The sequence below is a fragment of the Nesoenas mayeri genome, assembly GCF_963082525.1.
Source record: "Nesoenas mayeri genome assembly, chromosome: 2".
NCBI lineage: Eukaryota > Metazoa > Chordata > Aves > Columbiformes > Columbidae > Nesoenas > Nesoenas mayeri.
In genome coordinates, this window is record NC_137543.1 from 117,486,911 (window position 1) to 117,501,814 (window position 14,904).

The 14,904-nt window shown below is 42.9% G+C and overlaps 1 protein-coding gene across 1 annotated transcript in view; it reads left to right on the forward strand.

The window, feature by feature from the left end:
- Positions 1 to 4,087: 4,087 nt before the first annotated feature.
- Positions 4,088 to 14,904, forward strand: part of SACM1L (SAC1 like phosphatidylinositide phosphatase) — a 31,845-nt gene continuing 21,028 nt past the window's right edge. Inside the window, exons 1-2 of the mRNA XM_080338598.1 lie at positions 4,088 to 4,282; positions 13,580 to 13,677. Coding sequence (XP_080194724.1) covers positions 4,224 to 4,282; positions 13,580 to 13,677 — 157 coding nt within the window. The 5' untranslated portion in view covers positions 4,088 to 4,223. The remainder of the gene's footprint in view (positions 4,283 to 13,579; positions 13,678 to 14,904) is intronic.

A 14,904-nucleotide genomic window follows, 5' to 3' on the forward strand; every position in this document is an offset into this window, starting at 1 on the left:
TGTTCAGATCATGCTGTTCAATTTCTATTGTTTAGAATACAGAAACTCATTTAAATAGAGGTTTTTGCATAAAAGCCAGGGGTAAAGCCCCAGCTAGAGAAGAAGCAGAAATTTTTCTGTATTTTTAAGTATAAGAAGCACCTGGGATCAAAGTGACTTCACAAAACTGCTCGATGTTAAACACAGGGAACAGCATTTTCAAACATCCTGGTGAGAAGTGTTTGATGAGGTTTGTGGCTCTTCAGTTTCTGAATTTCATTCGGGGGCTTTTAAAATGTCTTCTTGGTCATTCAGTGTTTAAATAAGTTATTTTGTAGGTCTTTTTGCCACAAAGCAAATAGCTCCTTGGTCTGGAAATGGTGGAGTCTCATCAGGATCGGGTGTACTATCGCATTTGTGAAAGGGGAAACTGGGCTTGTAAGAGCTGGTACTGGTCTGCCTGGCTGTTTGAAAGAAAGGGGTATCTGAGAGAAGAAAGTAAATACCTTCCTGTGCTTTCTCCTTGTGCTGATTTGTAGCACTGGGCAAATATTTGGCATCCCTGAACTTAAGTATTTGAGTCTGTTCATAAACACTGCCGCGACCTGCTCCTCTCCCTCCCGTGAGTCCATAGCCCTGGGCAGGATCGCAGGTGCACTCTTCCTCATGAATTTTGTCCCTGTTTTGCACTTCTGTATTTCCCTGGAAATTTTACCACTTCATCATTTAAGCAACAGCAAAACCCTGTCCTTGCTTAAAGGAAAATAGACACACGCTCCCCATCCTTATGTGAACACTTTGACCCGATTCTCCAAATTACCCGAATTTCAGCCAGCTGCTGGTTGATGCAGCAGCAGCTTTGCACTCCGCTGCTGTTGCAAATAAAATTGCATGAAGGACTCTGCATTGAACTTGAAGTGCACAGGCAGGCAGTCCCGCTGAAGCCACCAAGACTGCATGTACATGAAAATCAATGTGTGCACGTAGGTCAGTGTTGCATGGAGAACAGTGATTTTATTACAGCCAAGACATACCTGGGGATGAATCTGCAGCAGAGTAAAAGTTGCCTCGAAAAGGTTGCTGAAATGGATTGCCAACTTTTTTGTTCAATAAACAAAAATATGTACTGAAGTAGTGGGGGTACACAGAAAAAGAAGGATGTGACTTACAAAATATGGTAGCTCTAGGGAAAAGAGGGCAAGTGATTACAGAGAGCAGGGGAGAAAGCAGCACAGAAGGGATTTGCTTTTGTTTGTCGTATTCCTAGACGTTCATTAGAGGGGGTTTTGAGGAGAAAAGCACCTGCGTATGCTGATCTGGATGCTGCTTCTCCCATGTCAGCCTGTCTGCGTGCTTTCGGGGTCATATGTGCTGTCGTGTCTATGCACATGGACGTGCAGCATGTGCTGCCTGCGAGAGAGCTGCCTTTCACACCTCTGTGCCCCTGCCGAGCAGTTGTCAATGCGTTTTGAGCAACCTTCTGTGTGTGAATGGAAGGACATGTTGATCCAGGCTCTGGAGTCGGTACCTATGGGCAGGGCAGGGCCATGGCCAGATACAGAATCACAGAATGGTTGGTGCTGGAAGGGACCTCTGTAGATCATCTAGTCCAACCCACCTGCTAAAGCAGGTTCACCCAGAGCAGATCGCACAGGAATGTGTCCAAGTGGGGTTTGAATGTCTCCAGAGAAAAGGACTCCACAGCCTCTTGTCCCCTTTCCCCTAGTGTCACTGTGGGAAGCTGGCAGGGGTTTTGCCTTTCTCATTGCACAGCATTCATGTGTCCTATTTTCTTTTCAGTTTCTGCCTCCTGCCGTGAACCCAGAGCTGTTCACCCATCCTAAGGATAAGCACAATTAATCTTTTCTGAGCAATAAAAATCCTCACCCAGCTTTCTTCCAGGGCAGCCAGAAGCTCATGTGGCAATAAGCATCGGTAGCCCACTAAGATAAAACAAGAGATAGGAAGAAACTGTCCCCATGTGAAAACACGTGGCATGCAGCCCCCAAAGGCAGATGACAGGGACGTCCCGCAGCCCCCGTGCAGGGGTGACAGGGCTGTAGTTCCCAGCCTGCTGGCACTGACCCTGGTCCCCACGCAGCAGGTCTGCGGTGCACGGCCAGACAGGGACCTGGGCACAGACACGCAGACTGTGGCCTTGGCTAATGATACTGAACGGTACTAATTATTTTGTTTATGTTTCCTTCAAAGCTCAGCTCCAGGAGAGAGCATTTTAGGATTTGTGCTGGTGTAACTAACCTTAGCCATCTGTGAACGCAGCCCTCTTTTCTTCTGTGCTGTTAAATATTTATAAAGAATGAAGGTTGGCAGTGAGTGCGAAACTGCTGGCCTGTTGAAATTTTGGTGATTAAAGACAATACCGTAAAGCAGTGCTCAGCGTCGAGTCTTTCCTAAAATTACAATGATTGCCATCGCCCAGAGTCCACAGGGAGGGAGTTAAACTGTGACATGATGGTTTCCCAACTTCTGCTGTCCTCAGAATCACAGAATGGTTGAGGTTGGAAGGGACCTCTGGAGATCATCTAGCCCAACCCACCTGCTAAAGCAGGGTCACCCAGAGCAGATCGCACAGGAAGGTGTCCAGGTGGATTTTGAATGTCTCCAGAGAAGGAGACTCCACAACCTCTCTGGGCAGCCTGTTCCCGTGCTCTGACACCCTCAAAGTAGTTTCTCCTCGTGTTTAGATGGAAGCTCCTATGTTTAACTTTGTGCCTGTTGCCCCTCATCCTATTGTTGGGCACCACTGAAAGGAGTCTGGTCCCATCCTCTTGACACCCACCCTTGAGATATTTATAAACATCTCCCCCAGCTTGAGTAGCTGAAACCGGGACTGGCGGGGGGGAACCTTCTTAGTGGGCTCCACTGAGGATTTCCAGTCCTGTTGCAGGCGGCTGGGATTTGCTGCAGCCCCATCTGAGGCCACCCTGCTCTGGTGTCCCTTCAGGTAAGGAGCTGGGGAGGGGTGTGCTGTGGGTGGGAGCAGGCTCTGGTCACAGCACAGGGATCTCCTTTGCAGTGTTGGTGGGGAGAGTTTTGGGGAGAATTCCCGTGGTTCTGGGAGGCAGGTGGCCACACGATGCCCCATAGGTTTCACTGCATTCAGTGACCATGGTGCCTTGTGTCTGAATATGGGATGTTTAAGTACTGCTGGCTGAGCAGCACCACAGCAGCACGGAGCTACCAGGTGAAATTAAGCAAATAAACAGGATTACCCGTAAATTATACTTGGGATTTCCCCTTCCTGGAGACAAGAACCTGCCCAAAACCTGGGGATATTACCCAGAGGGCTGGATCCAGGGGGAAATTGGTCAGGAAATACCCCCAGGCTTCCTCCATGCTGAAACACCAGTCCTGCACTCCCTCCCCCAGCCCAGGTAGGCACTGTCCTCCCCCGCAGCAGGCGACCCGGAGTGGTGCGAGCCCAGAGCCATGGGCTCCTGCGACGCCGCCCAGCCCCGGGGTGCTTTGGAGACCCCTGCGCTTGGCAGCCCCCCACGCTGGGGGCATGAGAGTGACCGGGGTGGGACTGTGCAGGAGTACGGGGGCTGCCCAGGAGCGGAGGGGATGTAGGCAGCACCCTCGGGCTAGAGAACAAAAGAGCAAAAAGGATGCAACCTCAGGGAGAAAAAAAAGAGCAGCCGAGCCAGCCAGGAGTCGAACCTAGAATCTTCTGATCCGTAGTCAGACGCGTTATCCATTGCGCCACTGGCCCTGCTCGTAAGGGAATGCTTGCCCGCACGTACTTCACCACAGTTCTCGCGTGGGGGCGGGGCCGTCGGTCGCAGAGCAGCCAATCCAACGCAACGGCCCCGCCGACGCGCCCCTTAGTGTCTGCCCTGGGGTGTGGCTTACCTCCCCACCCGCCCGCTGGCCAATCCCCATCGGCTTCGTTTCCGCGCCCCCGCCTCTCCCGCCCCCGGTGGTACGTCACCGTGTCGCGGTGCCCTGGTGGTTCCCTGGCGCGACGGGGGCGGAGCTCCAGTTCGGCGGCTCAGCCAATCGCGGGCCCGGTGAGTCAGCCCAGGCCCTTCCCGCTTCCTCCATAGATGGTGCCCCGCCCTGTGGCACTCGCTAGCGTGCCCGAGGAGGTTTGTCCTGTGCGGGGTCCCGTCCTTTCAGGCCGGGGGACGCGTCAGGCTGGGAAGGGAGGGAGAGCGGCCGGGTCGGAGGGGGCGAGAGCGACGCGGAGCCGGCGGCGGCCGGAGACAGCTGGAGGGGGACGAATGGCGGCGGTGGCAGCGGCAGGAACGACGGCAGCGGCGGCCTACGCCAGCCTGAAGCTGTGAGTGACCCGGCGGGAGGGGGTGAGGCGGCTCCGTCACCTGCCGGCGGGGAGGGGAGGGAAAGCGCCCGCCGTTGGAGCGAGGGCCGCCTGTCGTGGCCCCTCCACTCGCCCGTCACCCGCTCCCCTCACGGACCCGCTTTCGGTGCCCCGCCGCCCCACTGTGCCGCCGCTCCCTGCGGCGGGCGAAGGACTCGCCCGAGGAGGCGGCTCCGTGCGGCCCCGGGGCGAGACGGGGAGGACTTTGGCCGCGAGTACGGATCCCGTCCCCTTTGGGCGTCCGTCTGACAGCGCGGCTGCGGCTGGAGACACCGCCGGCGCTTCGCCTGGCCGGCTCGTTTCCCTCTTGCACGTCTGGGAGGGCTCGGGCGTGCGGGTCGGCTCCGGTGCCCGCTTGGGGCAGCTGCTCTGCCTGGGAAGTGTTGGGATAACCCGGGTCTGCGGAGAGGAGGTGGCGCAGGGAGCCGGGCAGCCCCGGCTGTCCGCTGCTTTATTGCTTTTGTATGAACTTGGGTAGTGATGCCAACGTAAACCTCTGCATTTTCACTGTTCTGCTTGCCAGCAGAAGGTTTGTTAAGCATCCTTACCCGTTAGTCCTTCGTGGCACAGGTTTTTTTTTCTGGCGTGTTTTTGATGCCAGTTGATGATTTTTGAACTCTTGGGATTCTCCTGTATAGTCCCTACGGTGACTTCTCAAATAAATTTTTCTGAACTCCTGGTGTAATTATTTTCGTGAAAACTAAGGTTTTAGGGGAGAATGCAACCCTTCAGACTTGTGTATGCCAGATGTTTGTTTGCTGCTTTTATACAGCAAAAGAAGTTCCATAACTGAAGCAACATCAAAGTTAAAACTGAAGAGGTGTTTCCATTGTAAGCCCTCACACTAGCTGGTTGAAACTCCTGAAATAAAATTACTCTGAGCACGAGTCTCTTCATGGCCGTCTGAAGCCAACAGTGAAATGTCCTTGTGTGTCCTAAAAGCATTCCCAGGCTTTTGACTTCCATTAGCTTGGAACTCTGTGATTGAGTTAGTGATGCCATTTTCAGGCATCAGTATATGACAGTGATTTTTTTTTTTTAAGCCTAATTTAAGTTACTTATGGCTCTGTTAAATTTCATTTGACAGTTATCTTTTGAATTCAGCGCAAACATACTTAGATCTGTCTTAGAGATTGCAGTTTGTGTTTAAAAACCACTGGGCTTCTTATTTTGATTGGGTAGCTATGTGAGGGTACACAGACACTGGAGATAATTGAGTATTACTGAAGAGTAAGATCATCAGTCATGGCTGAAAGACTTGCTTATTTAGCAGAAAGCTTTTTTTTTCTTTCCTCTCTTGTCACCTAAATGATGTTTGTCTTTCTTTAAGCTGAACTTGTGATCTTTTTGCCTGCAGAGGAGAAAAGGTGAGTTTTATGAGTAGCAGTTTTGTGGCTTGTAGTACACAGTCCTTCTCACTGAGAGTCTTTTTTAAGTAAGAGTACTTTTCTGGATACAGGCTAGTAAAGAATTTTCCCATTTAAAGTTTAATCTTAACTGAAAATATGTTTTGATCTTTTTGGGACAAGGCTGTGTCAAATGTAGTTTAACATGATTTTTTTTTTTTTTTTTTTTTGTAAACTTGAAAACAGGCTTTTTTTTTCCTCTGTTATTACACTAAGCTGTGGTAATGCCTGCAGACTTTTTACCACGCATTTTAAGATATAAGGCCATAACTTGAGTGATGAGTCAAACTTTCTGTGTAGACCTTGCTAATCTAGTATGAAGTCTAGCCAGAATTTCTCAGAAAATCAGTTTGGGGATTTAGTGGCAATGGTATCTCTGTGGTGTGTTGTTTTGTGGTGGCTTTTGTTTGGGTTGTTTTTTTATTTATTTTTTGTTTTAACTGACTTCTCATTTTCACTGTGAAAAGGTCAGATTCTACAGCTTCAACTCTTCTGGGTAGTCTGGTAGGCCTACAAAGAGCTTCACTGTTTGTAGTGCTCTGCAGGCTCCCATTCTGTATATCCACAGGCAGGTTCTAGCTCTGAATGCAAACCTCTTGCATTTCTCATGTTATCAAAAGTAGTGACTCAAACCCTTTGTGCCTTGACCAGTGTCATCAGTCAAGTTCAGGTGATACCAGTAAAAATGCTGATGTCTATTGTCTGTGCTACCATTGGAACTATTTGAGTTACACCAATACTTAGAGGGGAAAATTTTTAACCTGGAAACTGCTATCCATAATTGTCATCTGAGTCACTGTTGCTTATTTAATTTCCTCTCTTAGCCTCAGCAATAAATTGTAAAATTCGAACAGCTATTGCAGGTAGCAGGCTAGTGGTTGGTAGTGAAGCTGCCAGTCCAATTCATCAGTAAAAACCAATTGGTAGAGCTGTCTGCAGAATAGAGAGAATCCTGGCTGTTGTTTTGGCTCACTTAAAATCCCGTATTTTTTGTGCTTGGATGAAGGCTTATCTTGCGATAGCCTTCTTGGTATCCTGTGGGTCTCTGACAGTAGCTATGTTTAAATTGAACTCCTCCTGCCCGCAGTTACACCTGCATGCTTTGTAAATGTACTGGTCAGTCATTAATAGCTACTGCACTTGAATGCAGTGCCTTCACCTGTCTGTATTTGGGGAGAGGTCCAAAAGTGCATCTTGTCTTTAGTTTGTGCAGTTTTGGGGTTTTTTGCTTGTTTTCTAAACTGAGTTTTCAGAGTTTGGTCAATACTTCTAGAAAGAGCAGCAACACTTTTTTTTTCTGTTTAATCTAAGTGGCTGTCATGGTGAAGGTCGGGGTGTTAGTTGAAGAGGACATTAACTTAAGATGACAAATTATTTACTGCATAAGTGAAACTTAACTGGAAATAGTTATTATGAAGCTATGCCTTTAAGTCTCTTTTTTTATTTTTAAAATGCTATTTCCATTAATCCTTTTAAAAAAAATCCTGGGATTATACTCCCTTTTTCTTCCTTGTAACAATTACTGTACTATGGGAGATGTTCCAGTTCCTTGAGCTGTTTCTGCTTGAGGAATAATATTTATTGTAGACGTATAATTAGCACACCTGCTCACCTAGAAAATCTGGAGTCTCTGGAGTGTTGAAACCATCAGTATGTTAGCACTCTTACTTAACACACTGTTGGGACTCAGTATGTGTATACTAATGTCTTTCCTATATCTCAGTGCACACCACTTTGGTATCTTGAGTACAGCAAATGCATTGCTGCACAGTATGGGATGTGCTTTTGGCTTGCTTCGTTACAGTATTTAGAGGCTGACATCAAATAGTTTCCTGCATTAAAGCAATGTTAAGTATTTATGGTGAAATAATCAATTACTGAAGTAAGGATTTGGCTGTTGAGGCCTAGAAGGCTTAAGTGATATTGAGTGAAGTACTATCTTTAGTTGCCATTAGAGCATGATGGGTCCTCTTTTGTGCTGTATCCAAACACAGGAATATTTTTGTCTGTAAGATCTGCCTAACTAAAATGTGGGATGCAACTCTGCGTTAATCTTCATGGTGTACAACACTGCTTTATAATATAACTAATGAAGTGAAACTTCACAACAAATATGCAAACTAAAAAAAAATACTATCTCACTGAACTGTAAATTAAGCTGATTTCTACATGATATAAGCAAGCAATGGTTTTTGGTTTTTTCTTATGTGTTTCTATGTTTGTAAGCAACATTTCTTTTTGTAAGGCAGCCTTTTGTCTTGGATTATTAAATGGAACAGCTCTTGCTGTTTTAATTAATGGCTTTAAAAGATCCATGAAAGCAGTCAGATAAAATAACAGAAGATGGCTTTACTTAGAAAATCCTAAGATGCATCTCCAGGGTTTTGAGGTAGGATTACTTCCTCTGTTAATTTCTTTTGAAGCATAGGAGCATGGTAAACCTGAATTCAATGAAAAAGAGTAGAGAATCTTTCATAATATTAGTAGCTAACAAGCAAAACCACAAACTGTGGAACTTTCCGTTTTAAGGTAATATTGACATATCTTTGCTTTCGTAGGAATGTTCAGGAAGTTTTGGAGGAAAGCTAGTCTTGCTGTAACACCAACTTTGTTGAGACACTCACTGTAAATGTGGAAAACATGTTTTATTCAAAGCCTGACTTGGATGATATTAAAATAACTACAGAAATGAGAGATACTAAGTTAACTCTAATTCAGATCCTAACTGGTCATAGATGCTCTTGTACTTTTTTCCTCTTCTCAGGCCCATATTGAATAATCTCTTGTCTGGGCATTAAAAATGCCTCTTGCATCTGAAAACTTAGGCTGCAACACAGTACTTAGTTCAGTTTTGGATGGTATGGGGACTAACTTCAGTAGAGCCATTTCGTTTTCTCTCGTTTTACTGCGCTACTAGATGTACCCGTGTCAATGCCCAGATTGATTTCACAGAAGAGGTAGTGCCTGAACTAAACCTAGAAAATCAAAAGGTTTAATTTTCAGTGAGAGTTTTACTGAATTTTCTTTTTGCTTCTTAAAGGCAAGGTAGTTGAAATAACGCACCCTTTTTGCATAGGTTCTCCGTTTGTCTGCTTCTTCAGCAACATGAACTGAAATAATGAAAAAGGGCCCTTAATTAAAAAAAAAAAAAGCCCCAAACCTCCCAGTGAACCCCACCCTCAAAGAAAAGCCGCAACCAAACTCACACTAAGGCCTGATGTGTGACTCTGCTATGGTTTCCTCCTAGGTGATCTTTTAAATCACTTGCAGATACTTTTTTTTCCTCAATTTTTTAATTGTAATCTGGATGAGTTGTTTTGTCCCTTGGCAGCAATCCCTACAGTTTCAGTTAGAGATGTTCTGAATGAGATCCAAGCACCCTCAGTAATACTTGAATTAGATGTTTGCAGTGCTTCAATACCCTGCATTTTCTTGAGTACCATGAGTTATACTCTCAGAATGAACTATTTCTGTTTTGTCACTCCCTTTGTTCTTCAGGAACACTGAGAAAGAGTCCATGATAATGGTGGTCAGGTTTAAAAAAAAAAAAGTGAATGAGAGGAACTCAGATTTTGTGAAGGTTTTATGTGCTGTAATAGAAGCAAGATATTGCTGTTAAGAGTTCTTGATGTTTTGGATGTTTACGGACAGCAGTGACAATGTAGCCAAGGAGAAGGCAGGCTCCTATGTCTAATATGAAGGTTCTATGAAAGCAGAATATGGTCTGATGTATGAAAACTAGTTTCAAAAGTAACTCCAGAGATTATGGGCTTTTAGAAAATACAGATTTTTTTTTTAATTATTATTTTCATATAGTATTAGCAGTTGGACTTTCACCTTTTCCTTATTTCATTAAAAGAACAGAATTAATCTGTCTGCAGATTGCTCATCATTGTGAATGATCCTTCATTCCTATTGTCCTGGCTTTGATAAAGTTAATTTTCTTCCTAGTAGCTGGTATAGTGCTGTGCTTTGGGTTTATAGGTACAATGATGTTGATAATACAATTTTAGTTGTTGCTAAGTAGTCAAGGACTTTTCAGCTTCTCAGGCCATGCCAGGTGCACAAGAAGCTGAGAGGGGACACAGCCAGGACAGTTGAACAAACTGGCCAGAGGGATATTCCATACCATACGATGTCATGCTCAGTGTAAATTTTGGGGCAAGCAGGCTAGGGGAACCGCTGCTTGGGAACTGTCTGAGTATCAGCTGATGGGTGGTGAGTAATTGCATTGTGCACCACTTGTGTTATATATTATTTTTCAATTATTGTTATTATCATTATAATAACTTTCCCTTCCTGGCCTATTAAACTCTCTTTATCTTAACCTACAAGTTGTACTTTTTTCTGGATTCTCTCCTCCATCCCATTGGGTGGGCAGGAGGAGTGAGCAAAAGGCTGTGTGGCATTTAACTGCCTGCTGGGTTAAACCACATCAGGCTTTTTAATATCTTCTCTGATCAGTAAAATAAGCATATGTGTTATCTTTCTAAGCTTGTGATAGACATACAGACTTGATAATGACTAGAGTGTGGAAAAACACCACTCTAGAATGCAATGTTCACCGGCTTCCTTCCTGAAAGAGAAGCAGGAGGCAGTCATCTTAGTTGTACGATGAAAAAAGTCATCTAAATGAGAATGAGCCTTCTAGCCTAGTTCTGGTAACTGCTAAGTTTGTGAATCAGCACTTGGGCTGAAACCTCTTTAATTCTTGGCCTCTTCCTCAACTACATTTATTTTAGAAAACTTTCAACTATTTATATGAGTGAAGCAAGGACTAAGTGAATCATCTTCCCGTTTAAAATTTTGAAGAGGATGAATTCTCCCACTACTTCTGAAACAAGGCTTTAACATTTTGCAGGGCAGTGACCTTTTCAGTTCGTGTTGTTCAAGTTGTATTTTAGGCAGTTTTTAATGGTGATCCTAACAGAGAAGCATTTAAGTTCTCTCAGTCTTGTAGGCTGGCAACCTGATTTCCTCCTGCCCCTGCAAAAGACCTCCAAAACAAAAACACCCAAAGCACCAAAACCATCACCAATGAGGCTGTTTCAGTGCATGGTAAGGTGCTAAAGCCTAGAGCTAGTTTGGTCCACTGAACTGAGAGCAAGGATCACTTGTGTTGTCCATGATGCTTCTGTCACCAAATCCAGTATTAAAGAGTACTGTGGGAAGGAGAATTTTGATTGCAATGTTTCTTTTTTTTTTTTTTTTTTTTGATTGAGGGCAAAACTTAGTTTAAGATAGAAATGTGCAGGCATTGTGCAAGAGGATATAAGGGTGATGGGAGGGGGGAAAAAACCACAACAAAAACAACAACAAACATTTAAAGGCCAATGGTAGTGGCAGGAGACAGAATACGGGCAAGTATTTGAGAGAAAGAAATGCTGGAGGCTGGTCTAGCAAAGCAGGGCACATGACTTGTATTGAGAGGCATAATTTGCACTGGCGGCCTTAATTCTCTCATTTTTCTTGACTCATGGATGTCAAGGGTAAAAGACTTCATGTTCTCCAGGGAGAAATTATTATTCTTGAGTGTGGCAAATACAAAATTTGCTTACATGAGAAATATTCTACACCTCTAAGCTTTTTCTCAGTTGAGAACAGGCTTTAACTACTATGCAACTGAATCTTGGTGCTAAGACTATAATGCAGTCATGCCCATATTGCACTTCATGGTGAAAGGAGCAGTTTTGAACAATACTGATCAAGAATGGAAATGCTCAGTTGTGCTCTGTATGGTCAGTGTAGGTGTCTTGTATTTGTTGTATTCTTTATGCAGAGTATTCAGAAACTAGACTCATCATTCTCACTACTTTGGTCACTATTTTACAACCTGCTATGTTAAAGGATTTTTTTCAACTTATTTTGCTTAAGGTAGTCAATTAAGAGTGCATAAGCATCTGTGTTGAAGGCATAACAGGTCCAATATTAAACTTCACAGTGTCTTTTCCTGAGGTTTTTTTAGCTGGAGTCTTGTGTGTCAACTGACCTCCCAGGAAAAGCTGGCTGCTCAGCTAACCCTACAGAAGTAGCTGCAGCTTTCCCTTGTGGAAAAAAATGCCTGCTACCGTCTCCTGCCAACTAGCAGCAGGCTTCTAACTGCACCTTAAATAGTATATGCTGATTTCCTTTTAAATTCTTCAGCAAATTGAGGGCTTATAAATGTCCTTAAGCTTGTCTTGCCCATTCTATCTGTGTAAGCCTGTTTACTCTTCACCTTAAAAACAGCTCCCATTATTGCTGTGAGACTCCCTTAAAGAGCCAGGGGTGCACATGTGCACTTCATCAAAACCAGAAGCAATGAAAGCAAAGTAGGGGTTTTAAGGCTTCAGTGTTTAAACAAAACTGCAAGTTTGCATTTTTTTATGCTGTTTTTCATTTCCAAGATAAAGAATTTCATATGTGTACATGAAAGATTAAGATGTCTGATGTACAAGAGGAATGCTGTTGATGTGTTTCCCGTTTTAGGACACATAGACTAATTTTCCTTTAAAGAACTTAAGTTACTTTATCAACAGTTAACTATTGATTAATTTGAGTTTTAGTTCAATTAAGCATTTGGTCTCCTGTGGCTTTCCTCTAATTGCCAAGAGGAGTTGTAGACTCACCATCCTTGGGGACAGTCAAAACACACCCTAAGAAACAGAGTTTAACTTTGAAGTTGGATAAACTTTGAAGTTGGCTCTGCTTTTAGTGAGTGGAAGGTGGAGTGTCAGACATATTGAAAGGTCTTCTAGACCTGTTTCAAAGGTCTCTTCTGATCCAAATTAGGATTCTAATTCAACTTCCTGGAGGATTAAAAAAAATAAAAAAGATGTGAAGAAATACAAGATCTATTTAGGGAGAAGGAGCCTAAAAATATCCATCCTGTAGAATAAGTTTCCAGAACAAGATGTTTAAAACTACACCCATGGTCTTATCAAGCCTTAAACTAAGAAAAATCATTATGAAAGTTAAGAACACTAGTTGAAGCGTGTTCAGTTTTTTGTTTAGCACTTCCTGTGTACAGCTACAAGTAATTGCTGCATAATTCTTATATTGTTGCACAGTATAACATGTCTGGCTTCTTGAGAGTATCTTAACAGGTATATTTTTAAGGAATATTTCTGAAAACTATGTTTAATTTTATGGCTAGTGTTGTACCACATACAGATTTATGAGGGGAAAAATGTCTATGAAGTCAGAACAGGATGTCAGTGTGTGATGTATCTGATGAGGATACAAGTTACCCACATGTGTCACACAGACCTGGCTAAAAAATCTGGGGAGTGGTCATGTTGAGACACCTACTTCAATAAAATAGTTTGCCACTTTAATTCCTTTTTTTTGTGTGTTGTTTCAAGTGATTTCTTAAGATACTTACAACACTCCAGTGTGAAACAAGTGTCTTTATCACTTTGGACATTATTTTTGTATTTACTAGACTTGCATCAGGGGTGTGGTGCTTTAGTTTCTGATCTATGGGAAAGTGTTTGGTGAATAAACTTTTGATTTTGAAGTTTGGTTTTGGCTTATCAGACTTCTATGTGATGTAGTTCAAGCTTACATGAATTAGTCTACCACTATGTGCACAAACTCACTTTCCTCTCTTTAGGTTCCAGTGTTAAGAAAGAATTAAGATTATTAAACAAGCCATGGATTTTGTAATAACTGTTTAGTTTGATTTGCTTTTTTTATGCACTGTCAACATGGATGGCTGTTGGGAAATAATCCACTGAGAATTTTGGTTTTGCAGTTGAAATCAAGTATAAAATTGATTGCTCTATCTTCATATTGTAAAGAGCTTAAATATAAATAAACCCAAAGTAAGTGTTGCTAAATGAATTCCTCTTTTCTATCTGTTCTGTTAAAGGCATATAACACCAGAGAAGTTCTATGTGGAAGCTTGTGATGATGGAGCAGATGATGTGCTTGCTATTGATAGAGTCTCCACGGAAGTCACTCTTACAGGTACTCTCCTCACCAGTATTTCTCAATATAGGCTTCTTTGTCCTTTTTGTCTGTCTTGCTCTAGGCACTCCCAGAAGATCTTCAGAACCTTAAATTGATACTGTGATAATTGTTTTTAAATTAGTTACTGTTTTAAAATAGAGCTTTGTATTCTGTCCTGCAAAGAATTTTGAAGTGCCTTCTTGCTGTGGGATTGATGCTGTAGGTAACCAGGGTGATTGGGCTTGCCTGTTTTTGCTAAGATTTCCCATCACAACAGTAAAAACTGACTTATCCAAGCTAGTTGAGATTGGTGCTACAAGTCCAAGATCAAACATGGAAAGGGTTGAACACTGGGCTTCTGCAGCTCTTCCTGAATTGTCTTGGTGCTGTCTTTTATTTAATACTGAAACCTGAATTTTCATGAAGTGTCTAGGAATAATAACAGTAAAAAAACCAGCACTGTAAATTTAGTTCTGTGTTGCAAATCTGGATTCAAATGTCAGTGCAAGTAGTCTTAAGCATGCTCATGCTGAGGTCTTCAAAAGTTTATTTTTTTTGAAGAATGTGAAACTAATGCATTAAAAAAAAATCAAAGGACTTGCATTAAACAACAACAGTAAGTGAAAGCAATGGGTGACTTCTGATAATTCCGGAGTTTGTACCTCAGTATTACTAATCTCTCAACAGACAGAAATGCTACAGTAATATAAAAGCAGTCATTTTCTTCCTTTTATTAGGCCTCTTGTATACTTCATGCAAGAGCAGTGTGTCCATCCCACAAATACTTCTGGTGTTGTCGTATAGTATTTCAATTTCTCCTTTAAAGTTGTCTCTTCAAAGCTGTGAAGATAGCCATTCCAAGTATTTTATTAGTCAACATCTGTTCTCATTACTGGTGTTTTATCAGATGAAACTGCAAGGCATTTAAAGCAAAGGAAAATTCAAGCACTGTCTATCTTTGTTCTCCAAGTTTTGGAAAAGTGCCTAACTCTGGTGTGGGTGGTTTTGGCTATTTTTTTTTTTTTTAAACTTCTTTAATATCCCTTCTGCTATTCTAGAAATATAGATAGCTGAAAATGTAATATGCTAAGACTTCTAATTTGTATTTTAATACCTTTTGGATCTCTTGGTACACTGGAATACTGAATCCTTTGCCAGATCTACACCGTTGGTAGTTTTGTAGAGATAGACCAAAACGTAAAGTAGGTCTTCTGAAATGGAAATAAACTGAGGCTCAGAAGCAGC